The following is an 18,252-nucleotide window of genomic DNA, read 5'->3' as shown; positions in this document are numbered from 1 at the left end:
ATAATTAATTTTGTCTCTTGATCTACTTGTAACATTATTTTTTAATTTTATTAATTTATTGTGGTGAAATTAATTTCTGTTGTATATTTGATATTGATATTAAACATATTTTTAAAAAATGGTGTATTTTTTGTGTTTTTATCTATGTCATAATTAAAAATAAATGAAGAATTAAAATTTTTTATTTTTTTAAACTTCCCGCCATGCGTGACAATCTAGTCCGTAGTTCCTACAAGCGATATTGGGGGCGCTAGTAGCAGTAGACTTGTCAACAGTGTCAAATTTAAACGTCAATTTCACTTTCCAATATTTAGCAAGGCGCTCGCACTTCTCCTTGTGTATGTGTTTTGTGGTCAACAGTGTCAATACTGTCGATAAACAGCTGATTGGCATGATCAGCTGTTTGCCGTGCTTTTATTTTTCCATATTTCTTAACTATTAATAAACTATTAATGTATAATTGTTTCATTTTATATAAAAGACCAAAATTAGCATTTAAAATGGGTCTACACTGGCAAAATGTGAGAGAATAAAAGAATTTAAACATCGTCATTTCAAAAGTAAGTACTGTTCTGTGGTAATACAACATCTCGTTTTATTTACCTAAAATATTTACTTGTATTTACCATATTTGTTAAAATTTGTTTATTTGTTTTATAATATAATTTTGTGAATATAATATATTATGTATATTATAAGAAGTAATGTTTATAGTTTTGTTACAATATTGTCCGATTTAAAATCGTATATTTGTATTTAATTATGAATACAAATAATTTGTATGTTTACATAAATTATAATTGGTATGTTTACATTTGTAAAATAATGCCTATTTACGTTTTCTATTACTAAGATAAATATTTTATTTCAGATTTCTAAAAGATAGTGAGAGAAAAATTAAATGGTTTTCTCTGTTAGGATTTATTCATAGCATAATATTAAAAAGTCGAGCAAAAGAGAACTCAAGAACAGCTGATTTTTTTTATAAGGAATTGAAGAAAATATTTAAAATCTGATGATTTTCACAGCCATTTATGTCGCGATTTGTGGTCTTTCAGTTGTTTCAACATCACCTAGGAAATTAACATTAAGATATCAGGATCCTGCATATAACGAGATAAGAACTATGATCTTGTTAGGATACCTATTCCGTCACAATATGTAAGTACATATATATTTACAATTTAATTTTTAATATAAAATATTACTATATACTAATATGTATACACAGATTCAAAGTGTACAGGGTGGTGCCTTTCATACGATATGAAGGTTTCAAGGATTTTTGTTGATGCAAGTTTGTATTGAAAGAACAAATGGAGGGTTTAGAAATCAATCAAGTCATACAACTTCACTTTCATTTTCCTTGGAGCCTTCGCGTCCTATGAGAGGTGTTACCCTATATGTATATAGATTTGTATATATATATATATATATATAATATATATTATATTAATATTATTTTACTAAAATTATACTATAGTTGTATAAGATCTCACCATCGAAAAAAAAAACAGCGTTAGGGTTGGCTTTGAAAGCAAGATTTATGTAATTTTATAAAATGTAAATTTATGTGGTGAATGTCATTGATCGTCAATTTTATTTTGCTCACAATGTATACTCAATGTAGATATTTATATTCACCAACTTCATGTTTATATTTTGTTTTAGGAAGTGAAGATATTCATGGTGTGGAAGTCGTTACTTTAATTACATAGTGCATATGAAATTGGTCCTTTACATCATGTTTAAAATTGACGTAATGCTACTATGCAAAATAGTGAGAGATGTGAACCCTAGGCAGAGCTACAGAATTACTTTTGTTGAGAGACAAATTATGATAGTGATTAGAATCGCATATTCTAGACTTTTACTTAAAAAATGATTTGTTCGGAATGAACTTTTATAGTGTGGAGGAATACCTGCAAATTATAATATGAGGCCTACGTATATGATAATTTTATTATGATCTGTTGTGTTTGTTTTTTTATATTTTGTATTATATATTTGTGTTAGCTTTAAGAATTTATTGACTATTCCTATACAATTGTACATTGTTTTATGGAAATAAATAAATGATTGATTGATTGAATAAGTTAGGAAACCATACGATCGAGAAAAAAACGGCTTCAAAGGCGACTGGGGAATGAAAATATGATAATTTCAGTGAGGTCAAGCCCTAGAAGTCATTTTCTTGGCTCGTACTATTTTTTAAAGGCGCTCTAAGGTTGTAATTTATTTTTACATTAAGTAAATATGATTTTTAAATGGTGTAGTTTAAGATTGACCTCGCTAAATTATCAATCGTCATTCCTCAGCCGCCTTTGACGCCGTTTTTTTTAGACTATTTGCTATAACTATGTTATCTGTTATGCAAATACATATGTCAACAAGTAAAAAGCCAATGAGAAATTAGTTTCTGCTTGGATCCTTACAGTGGCATTTAACAAAATATATATTTTTTCAGGTTACAATATTTTATTTAATATGAACCTGTAAATGTAAGAATATTATACATATATTATATTTTTTACTCAGTCCCTAAATATATTATTAAAATACAACACTTGTGTTTTTTATTAATATCGTGTTATGATTAATACCTAATTAATGTAAAATTATATGGTATGTAAATATCCTTACACTGAGAATTCGTTTGGTCAAAATATTACTCTCTTACTAATATGAATTTGAAAACTACAGAACATTGTTTTTTTTTAGTTTTTGTGCTAATATTTCCACTTAAAATTACCGAATATATTTATGGTATAGGTAGGAAAAGATGAATTTTGTGCTTTTTAATTATACATTATATTAATTATATTATTATTGTAAATAATATCTACTGATATTTAATATAAAAAATAGTTATTCACATGCATCTATTTTTCTTTTGTAATTAATACTATCTAAATAACAAGACATCTTATATAATAGATCCATTAACATTTTAGTTTATCAATTATCAATCACTATACGATATACAATACGTATAATATCTTTTAATTATATCTAACTTTTAATTATTGAATATTTAATAAACAAATTTTTATAGTGTTTGTTAAATATTTTATAGCATATACTATTATGTATTTATAATAATTTATTAGTTTTATTGCATGAACATATTTTTAAAATTTATTATTAAAAAATATTTTATCTTTGCCTCTAACCACCTACTTCTATATCTCTGGCTTTTACTTTACTATCATCAATGAATCTCAAGGTTAAATTCTGTTTTGATGCTCTTCCGCTGTAAATTCCCCTACCACTTTCCTCTTTACCCCGCTGTCCATAAACTATGGTAGTGGGGGCACTCACCGATAAAACGATGTAGGCACCTCGATTTTGTGAATTTATGAATGACTTGCTCTATCTATTTTTATTCTTAATCTAAGGTTCTAACGCGATGGGGACCAAAAATGGCCGACTTTTAAATTCCGGTTTATCAGTGCCGTTCTAGTTGTATTCAAAACGTGTAAAAATATGATGTAGGGTAGACTCAATAATTTTTTTTTACGTTGTCAATAAATGTTGGTATTCCAATAAAAATAGATAAGTTATAATAATTATTTATTAATACAAACATCCGATACGCTACTGAAGCAGGTAAGTCAAATTGACGTATCTAAATTCTTTGACATCTAATCTAAGTAGGTAGTAAATAAAAGCAAAAATGCAAGAAAAAATACATAATTAGTTAATTTTGGTGAATTCTCCATAAATGATCGGTTTACTACACGTATGTATATTATACCGATTTGGTCATTATAGAAGTGTGGTCTGGATTTTAACGTGTAAGACAGTGATGTAGGCAGTTTAATGGAAAATAAAATGTAATAAAAAGAGATAAAAGTTGGGTTGATACATTTCTTCTATGCGGTATTGCCATCATCAAAACTTCAAACCGCACAAGTAGGCGTTTATGGAAAATGTTGCATCTAGGGTTGGAACCTTATTTTTTACAATTAGTTACTCATTTTACTACAGATGTAATAGATTATATTTAGCTTAGATATATTATCTTTATTTCAGTAGTATACATAAAAGTTTTTAAAATAGTTTTTTTCTACACAAATTTCCCTACAAACGTAAAAACCGGCAACACTGTATGCCGCTTTTGATTTTGTCTCTCTGTCTGTCAACCGGTCATTTATATTTTTCTCTGCCTTACACGTTAAAATGTAGACCACACTTCTAAAATGACCAAATCAGTATAGTCACTTACTAGCGAAAAGTTATTCCATTATTTTCCTCGATTTTTGACCGAGATCTACCGCACGCTACACAACCAACTATTTTACAGTCTTTTTCGATAAATCGCAATAGTGTCACCGTTAATTTAAGTTCTGTCACAAAATTTCCTTCTAGATTTACTACCTCTAAACAACTACCAGTTGTAGAATAAATAATAAATAATATAAAATAAGCTCAGTAAAGACAGACAAATCCACAAATTTTTAAATCAAATTCAAACGTGTCGAATGAACATAAAAAAAATCATACAAAATAACACAATTTTAGCTTTCAGTGCATCAAAGTACAAATTTTTAAATGGCTCAATATTCATAGACACTAAATCTTACCAACCTGACGCTCTGGTGGCCACCCATCCGCCCAGACTGGAGAATTCGTAACTGTCCGGCTCGTGGCCGCAAGTGAAACCCAACTTGTTTAGCTCCCGCTCCAGATCCTGACCGATGATGCCGCTCTCGCAGCACGCCACCAGGTTCTTCTCGTCCAGCCACAGGATGCGGTTCATCTGCGTCGTGTCCAGGGAGATGATGGGTCGGTCTTCCCCGGTGGGGCACTCCACCGCGCCAGACACTGCGGTGCCTCCGCCGAAAGGAATAATCTGGAAGGATTTGGGGAAGATAAATAAATAAATAGTACATTTATTTGTCTATTAATAGAAAGATAAACATATACAGGGCGAGTCTTAAATAAGTGCAAATATTTTCAGGGCTGGTAGATCTCGATAAAAAAAACATATTTCCTCTTTACCGTTTTTCAAATAAGTCCCAAATAACTGAGATATTTTACTTGGAGAATTAAAAAAAAAACGTTTTTCGCTTAAATTTTGAGAACCATTGGATCTTTTCTGGGTTTCCTTTCTAGTAAATTTTCTGGGTTTTCTCTTATGTATGTTTCCTTATCATGAAGATAAATATGTTTTTAAACTAAAAATTAAAGAAATTTCCAAAATTTTCGAAAAATTCCAAATTTACAATTTTTTTTTCGCGAAAAGAAAACTCAGGCATGTTTCTGGGGTCGAAATATACTACTCTTAAAAACATTTGCCTTGTTTAAGACTCACCCTGTATAAGCGATACCTACTAAATAAACTTTTAGTTATATTATCGAGGTCGCGATTATTAAATTCATTTTTGCCAACCATGAACAGAGTCGGCGCAGGGCTGACTAATTGAAATTTAAATTTCCCGCGGGCAATTCTGGTGGTAGCTCTGCTGTAAAAAATGTCAAGTTGCCGCATTTATTTATTTATTTCCTGACATTGTCATTCGTTTTGACACTTTAGTTTTGTATTATGAGAGAAAAAAATAGTGTTGTGATACTTTAAGCTTGAAAATGTTTACTAGCAGACCTTGCAGTCGAACATCGTTCTTTTTAGAACCTCTTTTATTGCGAAGTATACAACATAGCTTAATAGCCGTTGCAAAAAACTCATCGCAATCTTATTAGAATATTTTGAACGGGAAAGCGTTAGTAATGGCCCTTTATGTCCAATAAGTGCTGTTAAGGAGGTGAGTTTTGTTGATGTAAATAATAACTATTTATATATTTATAAACAAAAGAGTCGTATTTTAGCTATGTTTCATGGCTAATCTTACTGTAAGTTTGCCCAATAATTTCGTTCTTCTTTTATATGTTTATAATTAATTCGTTTTTGTCTCCTAAAATATTTTGATTAAAAGGAAATCAATAAAAATCGGCAACGCTGTGCCGGTCAAGCTTAATCGCGTGACTAAAAGTTTATATGGTATGATAAACAGGGTGGCGCACCTCATTCGCCTTGGTTATTTATACGAAAACGGAAAGATATAGAAATAAAATATTTTATGGGTATATGTGGTGAGTCAATGTGCACAATTTAAAATTATTTTGAAATTTACAGGGTGTCTCAGAACTAAGATCCATACCAAAGTTATATTTTTTCTTATGGAACACTCGGTATTTTATTTCATTTTTGGATTCTTGGGCCCAAAAAAAGACATTTATTATAAGGGTTAAATATGTTTTAAAGCGAAGATCATTAATTTTTGGTACCCCTGTATACATTTAAGGCAACAATAACATTTTTCAGTAAAGTTTATTTCTTTACTTTTAAACTCAGCACAAGAATTAATTCTGAAAAGTAATTACAGGGTGTTGATAATCAATTCTCTTGTAGCATGCATATTTAAATATCTCAAAAACCAATGATTTTAAACATATTTAACCCTTATAATAAATGCCTTTTTTTGGACTCAAGAATTCGAAAATAAAATAAAATACCGAGTATTCCATAAGAAAAAATATAACTTTGGTATGGATCTTAGTTCTGACTCACCCTGTACATTTCAAAATAATTTTAAATGATGCACATTGCCTTCCCACATATACCCATAAAATATTTTGTTTCTACATCTTTCCGTTTTCGTATAATCAACCGAGGCGAATGACCTGCGCCACCCTGTATGTACTAATAATATGAGCAATTCAATATATGCTCTCATATGTAATATTTCGACAGACAGAAAAAATGCAGATGACGTCCATACTCATACATTTATTTCACTTTTTTAGTTTTTAGTTAAAAAAACATAACTTCTTGATAATATGGCAACATAGGTATAAGATTAAATTTACAAGAAAGAAAATCCAGAAAAGATCCAGTGGTTCTCAAAATTTTAACAAAAAATCATTTTTTTTTTGGAAATTTTCAAAGTTAAATAACTCCGTTATTATGGACTTCATTGAAAAACGATAAAGAGAAAATATGTTTCTTTTATCGAGATCTACCACCCCTTAAAATACTTGCACTTATTTCTGGGACACCCTGTATAAATCTGTCATGCGTCGTCTCTGGTTTTTAACCAGTCTATTGGTTTATATCCAGAATGACATTATATCAATATATTTCAATATGATAGGAGTGACGGAACGATGCATAACGCACGGACGCAGATGCATATAACATCGACTTAAGATTTTTCAAAATTATTATACTCTTCTCAAATTATAGGTTATTATTTCTGTCAAATTATGTCAAATAACCAGCGTACTGGAAAATGATAAATATTTGCGCTGTTGCCTTTTGGTTTGTGTTATTACGGGTGTTTTGTGTTTTAAACTTAAGTGGACGAAAAATTGAGAGAAAAGTAACTAACTATTATCCACCAGTAATGTTTGTATACCATCTCGTATATGGCACTAAAAACTGGAGTAGCTGTAAAATAAAGTAATGTAGAGAGATAAAGTGAAAAGGTACTGCTTTTAAAAAATATATGATTAAATTTAATTGGCCCACTTTTAAAGCGCAGAAACTGTTATTAATCAGAAATCAAGTCAGCCATATTAAGACCCCTTTACAGTCTTACCACCTTTGGTAATATCCTTATATGCTTCTTCAATATTCTTTTCATTCAATGGTAAAAATAATTTTTTAGACCGATCCGAAAATATTCCCTTTTCGAAAAATTTTCCGGCGAATAAACGTTTTTTCAAGCTAGATTGATTTTGGATAATGAACATCAAGAATCGGGAAAAACATTTTCCCATCCTATTTGCAACTATACAGACAGATTAAAATAACGAAACACTGAAAATGTATTCACACAGTGAATATTTACACATTTTTTTCCTGGCTTAAAAATTTCACAACAAATATTTTCATATTTTTAAGTATTTAAACAGTACCTATAATGTCTCACCGTTTAAGTTGCTTCATAGACGCACTTCTCTGAAATGCACTAACCCTTATGTACTTAACTTAATATGTCAATATAACGTATTTATTTTGAACAAGCTATTGACTTTTATGTATCAATGTTCAAATCAAAAAAAATATACAATATATATGATTATTACTTTTAAATAAAGAAATAATAAAAGTATTAAAATTTTTCAGCTGTTAAATTTGGCAAACAATAGCTATACAAATATTATGAAACAAATAATATAATAGTAAAATATCATGACAATTAAATGCTGAAATTAAAAATTAAAAAAAATCGAAAAAAATTGTCGACATTATAAGACACACGATAAAATATACAGTTCATACCAAATAAACTTTTAGTCACGTGATTAAGCTGGACCGGCACAGCGTTGCCCACTTTTTTAGGGTTCCGTACCCAAAGGGTAAAAACGGGACTAATTGATATCAAATATATAACAGTTTAGTTGTACTTACCACCATGTCATTTTCGTCAGCTAGCTTGACAATCTTGACAACGTCATCGTGACCTTTCGGCCACAGCACCAGATCAGGAACTCTGTCAAACCGTCCGTACTTCAGTATGAAAATGTCCTTCAACGTGTGTCCATGTGCCCTGACCACCCTATCTATGACCTTGATCGAGTGAGGTATATTCAACTTCTCGAGTTTTTCGTAAATTTCTTTGGTTAGTTTTGGCGGAGGGTAATCGCTCTCTTTGGGAGGGTCGTTGAACACGTTGTATTTGTTTAAGTCTATGTTTAGAACGGAGATGACCCAGGGGGCTAGGTGAGGTAAGGTGAGGTTTCCTATGGAGTACCTAAAATGTGAGAAGTCTTTAAGAATTTTGTTTTAAATATAAGATAAAAAAAAACATTCCCTGGACGATAGCAGTGAGTTTGAAAGATTCAGTTGGCGCGGTTGCCACTACGGCGACTAACTCAGTGACCACCAGTTCAAAGTTGGTCAAGGAATGCATAGAGAAGCTGAACAAATTAGGTAAATAAAATAAAGTCCTCCTACTCGGGGTGCCAACCCACCAAGAGATAGAAGACAATGAAAAGCAAACGATCTAGTTAGAAAAGGAGAGAACTCTCTACTAACTGAACCAGAACCGTTCTGCTTCCCAAGTGAAAACTAACTTAAAGCGGAACTCAAGAACCTGGAAGACTCAATCCGTAATCTGGAATGGGAATCGTGCAACAGTCTAAGACACTCGAAGAAGTTTCTTAGGAGTTACGACTGAGAAAAATCAACGATTTTCCTTCATAAGATTAGATTCTTAGAGGTGGCTTTCGGCCTGATCCACTGCGACCTTCTCAGATCTGTTGTGGTCCTCTTCTGATCCCTAGATTACATTTTCTAGTCCTATCCTTTTCACAAAGTTTAGCAACTTGGAGACTGAACCCTCCATGTCGCTCCCTGGCAATAGCCTATCATTGCCTATTACCGAGAACCGCACATTTGCCAGGCTGCACCGACATAAAATGTGTTCTGTGGTTTCTTCTTCAGATTGGCAGAACCTACATATAGCTTCGTCTATCAGTCCCATCAGCTTTAGATGCCTATTCAGCGTACAATGCCCTGTTAGTAGACCTACTACAGATTTGACTGTCTTTGTCTTCGACTTGTTACGGGGTTTTTAACAGGAGTCTCCTCAATGAACACCTCAGTAGATTAAAGCTAAGAAACAACGGAACGCAGATTCTGTGGGGAAAATGAGGAAACACCAGTACACATACTGAGTAAGCCAAGACGTATTGGTATGACTGATATCTGATATGGAGAACAAAACTCTGTAAATCCGTCTCCGTTACTGACTTTTATCAAAGCCCTGGGACTGTGTGATGAGTTATAACTCAAGAACAGGGACACAATAGATCTATAAAGTCGCGGTGATTAACTTCCTCTCTCATATAAAATCTATATCTACATCTATACTGACCTTTGTCCTGTGAAGTAGGCAACTCCATCCCTGATTACAAATTGGGAATCCTTGTAACCCCATCCATTCCATTTTAGTAAATCTTGTCTGAAACATAGATAATAACAATATTAAATTTAAAAACTAGAACAACAACAAATTATAGAGTTGAGTTATTGGCTATATTTAAAGTATTAATATTTTCTTAATATTTATAAATATATTAATATACTCTTGAGTATAAACGGTATATAGCTTCTATTTTTATTTTTGTTATTTTCATTACTGTACTAAATTGTTTTTTTTTACTTGTCTCTTTATAGGGTTCCGTACCCAAAGGGTAAAAACGGGAACCCTATTACTAAGATTTCGCTGTCCGTCCGTCCGTCTGTCACAAAGGTCTATCTTATGAACCGTTATAGCTAGACAGTTGAAATTTTTACAGATAATGTATCTATGGTGCCGCTATAAGAACAAATACTAAAAACAGAATTAAATAAATGTTTATAAATAATAAAGTACTTCCACTAAACATTATCTTTTAAGTAAGAATTTTACATAGAATCTTTCAAGTCCTCGGTGGCCGCGTGGTTTAAAGGATTAGGATATATGACGTTAGAGCCGTAGTAAGGCAGGTTCGAATCCTAGTCAAGGCGATTTTTTTAATCGTTTTTTTTTATTTTTACATGTTTTTACATATTTATTTTTACTTTTTACATATTTATTATTGATTAATACAATTTTCAGTAATGTGTTTCTTCATTTTTTTTTAATTACCTATACGCGCATTCAAAACTTCAGCTAAATCTAAAAAAGAAGTTTATAATAATATAGTGTCTAATGTTGTATAGATAATGAATGGTACGGAACCCTTCGTGCGCGAGTCCGACTCGCACTTAACCAATTTTTTCTTTTTATATTTTTAATAATACAGGCTATTATTCTTCCCATTTACAGTTGAAATAAAATATTAAAACTACTTCTACAATCACTTCTTAATTTGCGTAATTTAAAAAATTAACAGTGGATTTAAATTAATTACCATACTTTCATTTCACACCGGAATGATAAACAATTTGTTTATTCAGTTTGATACCCAGTAAGCAAACACCGAAAATTATTTAAATAATTAAATTTTAAAGGTCGAAATATTTTTTACCTGACGAAAGAACGAGAAAAAAATATGGCGACGATAATTTAAAGAACCTTGCCAGTTAGTTATTTAAATAATGTTTCTTTTTTAATTATTTTACAATAAAATGCGTCTCTATTGAGAGAAGAATACAAATGGAAATTAGTAAACTGGTTTTTAACAGGGATGATTGAATCAGTAATAATTTTGGATAAACTTACTAAGTATTTTCTATTTAACCTTTTATAGGTTGATGGTCGCTAAATCGACCACTTTAATTTAACCAACTAATCAGTCGCGTCGAAGTGTATTATCGCCCAGTTTGTTTGCTATGCTTATTTCTATGCGCGCTTTGGCCATTTAATCAACCATATCTATACGTTGGCCGAATTGGCGCGAAAAGTTAACGTAATCTAAGTTAAACGCGTTGAATATTCGACCAGTGAGCATTTGTGACACTGAGTTCGCTGTGTATCATATAGGTAATAATTGCCCAAGTTTACAAATTCGGGTCAACTTTTGGACCCGAGCAGATGAGAACGATTCTTAACGTTATTTGATGAAGAATTTATTGAATATTTCGAAAACTAAAACCAATCTTAAAAAATGGGCTGCTGATTTGGATTCAGCTCCAAAAATCATCTTAGAAATTGCTTTTAGTTGCTCAGGTCCAAAACCTGTGTACACTTGTGTTGTCGTCTAAGCATTTTCTAGGCAAATTTCGTGTAATAAAAATTTAAAAATATAGAAACAAATGTATCTGTGACGTTTCTTTTTATTTAGAGCACCAAATTTACGACTCGGATGATATTTTCTAAAATCGTTAACATATCCTGTATATTTTCGATCATTTTTCATAGAATGCGAGTTTCTCGAAAACAAAATTTGATTTACTTGATATGGGCATATTTTTGAGTAGAGAGCTAACAGAAATAATCAAAATAAACTTACTCTTCTTTCTTACACGGCATGATACATAAAGTTTGTACATTATATACATTAAATCATTACATATTATCTATTTGCTTTAACAGTCTCTGGTTGAAAAATCGACCACCAACCCCCACTCCCTTATTTGTTAACTTTTGGAAAAATGTTATTAAGAAGTTATACTCCCTTTATGCTAGTTTATATATTTTCGAAGTCAATTTGATCAAACTAGAAAATAATTAGTACTGCCCTATCAAGGGTTAATTAATATACACAAGACACAGAAACATTCATGTTTTACGACAAAATTGCGACAAATCCAATACATTTCTGGGACAATTTTGTCTCATTTTTGTTTTGTTTCAAAATTCGGAGACTTTTCAATGGCCCGTCTCGAGTCGGTAAAGATCAGAGTGTCTATGTTTTGTTCGTAAATTTTGCGACAAGTTGTCGGTGCAGTGTGGATGACGTGTGCTGCCAACAGTAGGAGACCAGTGAAATCACACATGGTTAATAAAACTCATTCGCAACAACTAATAGCCTAAGAGCTGACGACATATTTAGAGAACATATTTTAGGCAAGCTAGAATAACTAAAAATGTATAGTTTATTAACTGGTGAACCGAGAATACTAAGTCTGGCTGGGGGGTTGGGGGTATCTCGCTACTGCGCAACCCATAACATTTGCAAAAAATAAATCCAAAAAACATTCTTTAGGCAACTTGTTTATTCTTAAATTTTAGCATCTATTTAACCTAGAAATAAGTATGCCAGACTTTTTTTTCGGGTTTAAAGTGTAACCAGACCATTCCAAATATGTTTAATTATTATACTTGGAAAACATACTTTAGGCATTCTAAAATTTTTACAGCGTGTTTATTAGATGATATTAAAAAATATGTGTTAATTGCCAGACGAATTCAATGAGATTTAATACTTGCCAGACGCGAATAAAGATTTTAAATGAGCGCGATAAGAAAGTCTTATGAGTATCTATAAGCGCGAGAAAGATAGTTTAGTGAGACCCGTCGGCAGCCGATACGGCTGACGTAACATCATTGTGGAGTCGTAAAAACTTAAAAAAAAACTAACTAATATTGAATAAATAAAAAGAAACATTTTTTAATAAAAATGTATGATTGAAATCCTTTCAATAAGAAGACTTTTTAATTGAAGTATTTTGTATCTGAAAGAATAAAAAGACGAATAATTATTTAAAATTAGCATAATATAAACTATATTTTTTTTCAAACGTCATAAATGTATAATTATTATTATACTTTTGTGACATATTATATTATTATTAATTTTTGCGACCTGATTGACAATATAAAAAAGTCATTTTAACGCCTAAGCATAAAAGTAAAGCACTTTTACTTACTTTTAGAGAATACTTATTTTTTTAGCACTGTACATGGTACCCTTTTGTCAGGACTACGTTTTCTGGTAAAACCACTTCTTTAAATTTTAAACCATGTTGTTGGCGCACTTTTAAAAATTCTTTGCATTTTTGTAGTCTGCCTTCATCAAAAACAATAACTTTGTCACTGGTAACTTTTTTACAAACTACACAACTTAAATGTTTTTCATCCATTGTGATTTAATAGTTAGTAGCGAAATTAGTAGTTACCTACTAAAATATTTATTTGCAGTAATTATTCTAAACTATTTACACTATGCACGTCAATATTTAATTTATAAATACATATTTGTACATGGTAACTTAATTCCAACAAAATAATCTCTGAATTAAAAGCCTGCAAATAATTGAAATGAAACCGAAAAAAAATTGTTTTTTTGAAAATTTGAAGTACATACTCCAAAATATTGTTACGTCAGCCGCATCGGCTGCCGACGGGTCTCAATAAACTATCTTTCTCGCGCTATAGATACTCATCAAGACTTTTTGTCGCGCTCATTTAAAAATCTTTATTCGCGTCTGGCAAGTATTGAATCCCATTGAATTCGTCTGGCACTTAAAACATATTTTTTAATATCATCTAATAAACACGCTGTAAAAATTTTAGAATGCCTAAAGTATGTTTTCCAGGTATAATAATTAAACATATTTGGAATGGTCTGGTTACACTTTAAACCCGAATAAAAAGTCTGGCACACTTATTTCTAGGTTAAATAGATGCTAAAATTTAAGAATAAACAAATTTCAAGTTGCCTAAAGAATGTTTTTTGGATTTATTTTTTGCAAATGTTATGGGTTGGGCAGTAGCGAAATACCCCCAACCCCCCAGCCAGACTTAGGATTCTGGGTTCACAAGTTATTAAACATTATTTATTTTGGTATTCTGACTTACCTAAAATATGATCTCTAAATATGTCGCCAGCTCTCCGGCTAAGTGAAATCACACATGGTTAATAAAACTTATTCGCAACAACTAAACTTTTTGACTTTTTTTGTACTTTTGTCCTTGCGGTGTGGACAATTTGTCTCAAGTTTGTCTTGTCAGAATTTCTCATTTTTTGTCGCAAGTTTGTCTTGTTTTTGTCTCAAAATCGTGTTTACTTTTTGTCGTCTTGGTCTGGACCTGACATTAGAGTACGTGTTAACAATTTAATGTACTCAAAATATTTTTTGAATATGCAGGTAAACCCAAAAGTATTCCTTAAAACCGAAAAAAATTAATAATTAGAGACAAATACACTTCAAAATATTTTTGTTTCCAAAATTTCAATACAAAAAACGAAATGTGTACGAAATATCCAAATAAAATATTTCATTTCGTATCTCTGTACGAGGCATGTTTTTTAAGTAAGTACCGTTTTGCGATTCCGCCGCCGCAGCGCTACGGTCGGCGTTCCGCGCATGCGCGCTGGTTACCTACATCTCTTGTCTATGCACAGACGCCAGTACAGTCTGATTCTTCATTGTATACGTTGTTTATTAAGTGTTTAAGATGCGTCCGACAATCGTGAGCCCCGCCGATTGTGAAGTACGGGCTGTCATACGATTTCTTAGTGCTAAAGGCGTAAAACCGATCGATATTCATCGTGAGATCTGTGAAATTTACGGACAAAACATTATGAGTGATGGAATAGTAAGGAAATGGGTGAGAGCATTTAAAGATGGCCGCACAAATGTGCATGATGAAGAACGGAGGTGGGCGTCCTTCGCGGTCGTTAGTGCAGAATTGGACGAAAAGGTGAAAGAAAACAGACGCTTTACAATTTCATCATTGTGCGACCACTTTCCTCAATGTTCTCGTAGTGTTTTGTATCGCATTGTGACCGAGAACTTGAATTACCGGAAATTGTGTTCACGTTGGGTTCCGAAAATGTTGACGGATTTGCACAAAACCCAACGTTTAGGCAGTGCATTGACTTTCCTTGAGCAGTACCACAATGAAGGTGAAGATTTTTTAGACAAAATTGTTACTGGTGACGAAACATGGGTGGCCTACGTCACAACCAGAATCGAAACAACAGTCCATGGAATGGCGACATTCATCATCACCCAAAACGAAGTGAAGTTTAAGCAAACAATTTCTGCCCGGAAAATCATGTGTGCACAGTTTTTGGAACAGAAAAGGAGTATTGCTAGTGGAGTTTCTGCCTCGTAATGAGACAATCAATGCAGCATCTTATTGTGAGACATTGAACAATCTGCGCCGTGCAATCCAAAACAAAAGACGTGGCAAGTTGAGTAAGGGTATTGTTTTGCTGCATGACAATGCCCGTCAACATGTGGCTAATCGGACCAAAGACCTCATCAAATCTTTTAAATGGGAAACTCTAGATCATCCTCCATACAGCCCTGATCTGGCGCCCAGTGACTACCATTTTTATTCCTGCACTTGAAGAAACACCTGGGCGGTCAGCGTCTTCAAGACGATAACGAAGTCAAAACAGTTGTGATACAGTGGTTAACCAGTCAGGCGGCAGAATTTTATGAGGGTATTGAAAAACTGGTGCCACGTTATGACAAGTGCCTCAATATTCACAGAAATTATGTAGAAAAGTAGATTACGGTACAGGCTTTCATGTAAAAATAAAATTATTGCGATATCTTTGCACGTTTTTTTTAATTCCAAAACGGTACTTACTTAAAAAACATGCCTCGTACTTAGCAAAGCCAAGGAGGTATCAGATAATAAAAAAAATACAGTGTAGAAATATAGAAGAAATAAAAAAAAACTTTGGTGTAATAAAACATCCTTAAAAATGGCCGTAGTATAAAATTCTTAAACTACATATTTTGTTATGACACAACCCTTAAGATAAATATCTGAGAAAACGACTACCTAAAAATATTCCTCAGATTCTGGTTAAAGTGTTTTTCAATTAATTTTGGTAAAAAATCTGTTAACGATGTTTACGTAGCAATAATGTGTCACATTAATAACAGTTTTTTTTCTCATATAAATAAGCTGTTTATAGGAAATTAAAATATTTGTTATACAAGGCGATCTACAGTTGGAGATTTATTCTATTATTTACGTCACCAACAGTGGTATAAATGACGTCTATTAATTATTAAAATTCATATATTTAAATATTTTCTATAAATATAATTAGTAGATACCTAGATTTTTATAATTTTACTAGTTGATGCCTGGCGCATCCGCCACGACATCGACATCAGGAAAAAAAAATACTTTTTATTTTTTTTAATTAAATGAAAAACAAAAAATCAGGCGACGACAGTTTTTAGAAGTGTAAATTAGCTATCTTTTAGGAAAAAAAGCAGGACAAGTAAATTATGTTTAGGGCTTGACCCTCGCCAAAAATGTTATCGATTGTCATTCCTCAGCCGTCTTTGACGCCGTTTTTTTTCGATCGTAAGGTATTTTGTTTTTAAATGTATTTGTTTTGCTTGTAGTTAAAATTGTTTCATAACAAATAACAAAATATAAAATAATATAAATTATGCAAAATAAAAATATTTTTTTAACCTTTGCTTTATACAGGAATATGTATATACTTATATCAGAAAAAAAATGGCATATATGTACCTACAAAAAAATTTGCAAAATATACATTAAAATATGTTGTGGCAATGACTATATCTTATTTCATTTTATTTTATGTACTCGTGCATATAAAAATCAATTTAATTTGAGTTTTATTCATAAAATAATCAATTATAAACAATTTTTCTATACCTACACATCAAAAAATGTTTTTTAAGAATAAAATGAGGTAACACGCCACGCGATCGAAAAAAACGGCGCTAGAGTTGGCTTAGAAATAAACATCGCTGTAATTTTGTATAAAAAATGGCATCGATCATTATTTCAAACCAATTTGTATTTTTTTTAATTTTCTACAAAATTAAAAAATATTCATTATTATTACAAGATCCATGTGCCTTTACCTGCATTTATAAAACCCTATCAAGAAAGTAAAAAAATATAGTATACAATATGAGTAAGAAAAAAACGGGCGTCAGCGGTGGATGAAATGAAGATAGCTGTTTATTATTAATTCCAAGCCAACTGGACGCCGTTTTTTTTTCGACCATACGATACTAAATATAGTATTATTACATTACCTAATTTAGTTATATTTACATTTTTAAATAAAGGGTGTTTCAAAACAAATGCGAAAAACTTCAGGGGGTGACTCCTTGTTCAAAATAAAGGGTAGTTTGCTTTATAAACGTTGGGTCAAAAGTCAACCATTAGGGAGATATCGCGGTACAAAGATGGCGGAAAAATAATGTTTTTATTTTTTATCTTGAAAACGAAAAGAGACTAATGAAATTTTACGGAAGCATTACTGTTATGAAAATTTTTTTCACTTTTTAAAATGAGGGAAGAGTTGAAACAAACTACCTACTATTTTCTTGTTAATGAAATCTTAAAGAAAAATCTTATCAAACACATGCATAAAAATTAATTTTGATAGTTTAGTTTATTTAGAAACTTTTTATCTCTTGTGTTTTTTGATAAACTCACCGATTTGAAATTAAAAAATAAAATGTAAAGCATTACATGTCAGGACAAAAAACATTTTTAGATAAAGAATCTAGTGGGCAGCTGTAATTTTTTTAGGAAAAAATCTAGTCGGCCGCTGTCACTTTTTAGGATGTTTCTAATATTGTTTTATTTGACCCTACTGCAATACGTTATTATCTAGATTATTATTATTATCATTATTATCACTAGATTCTTATCTAAAAATATGTTTAGTCCTGACATGTAATGCTTTACATTTTATTTTTTAATTTCAAATCGGTGAGTTTTATAAAAAAAATACAAGAGATAAAAAAGTTTCTAAACAAACTAAACTATCCAAATTAATTTTTATGCATGTGTTTGATAAGATTTTTCTTTAAATTTCGTTAACAAGAATGATAGGGGTAGTTTATTT

General features: G+C 31.4%; 1 protein-coding gene and 1 long non-coding RNA gene across 4 annotated transcripts in view; one reads left to right on the top strand and one right to left on the bottom strand.

Annotated features, from left to right (window-relative positions):
* The window catches only part of LOC115884732 (alkyldihydroxyacetonephosphate synthase), a 36,436-nt gene that overhangs the window by 13,385 nt on the left and 4,799 nt on the right, over positions 1–18,252 (bottom strand). For both annotated transcript variants that reach the window (XM_030903384.1, XM_030903385.1), the window contains 3 exons: positions 9,885–9,971; positions 8,417–8,759; positions 4,591–4,855 (listed from right to left, as the gene is read on the bottom strand). In XM_030903384.1, the coding sequence (XP_030759244.1) occupies positions 4,591–4,855; positions 8,417–8,759; positions 9,885–9,971 (695 nt within the window). The remainder of the gene's footprint in view (positions 1–4,590; positions 4,856–8,416; positions 8,760–9,884; positions 9,972–18,252) is intronic.
* Positions 358–3,043, top strand: LOC115884735. 2 transcript variants are annotated; one of them, XR_004050605.1, is made up of 3 exons: positions 358–560; positions 872–1,161; positions 1,672–3,043. It is a non-coding gene; the product is annotated as an uncharacterized LOC115884735 (long non-coding RNA). The 2 variants fall into 2 exon arrangements; XR_004050606.1 differs by lacking the exon at positions 358–560 and adding an exon at positions 789–803 and having other exon boundaries at positions 1,672–2,493.

Source organism: Sitophilus oryzae, unplaced genomic scaffold, assembly GCF_002938485.1.
Source record: "Sitophilus oryzae breed Bouriz unplaced genomic scaffold, Soryzae_2.0 scaffold_347_pilon_pilon, whole genome shotgun sequence".
NCBI lineage: Eukaryota > Metazoa > Arthropoda > Insecta > Coleoptera > Curculionidae > Sitophilus > Sitophilus oryzae.
This window is presented reverse-complemented; position numbering and strand designations above follow the sequence as displayed.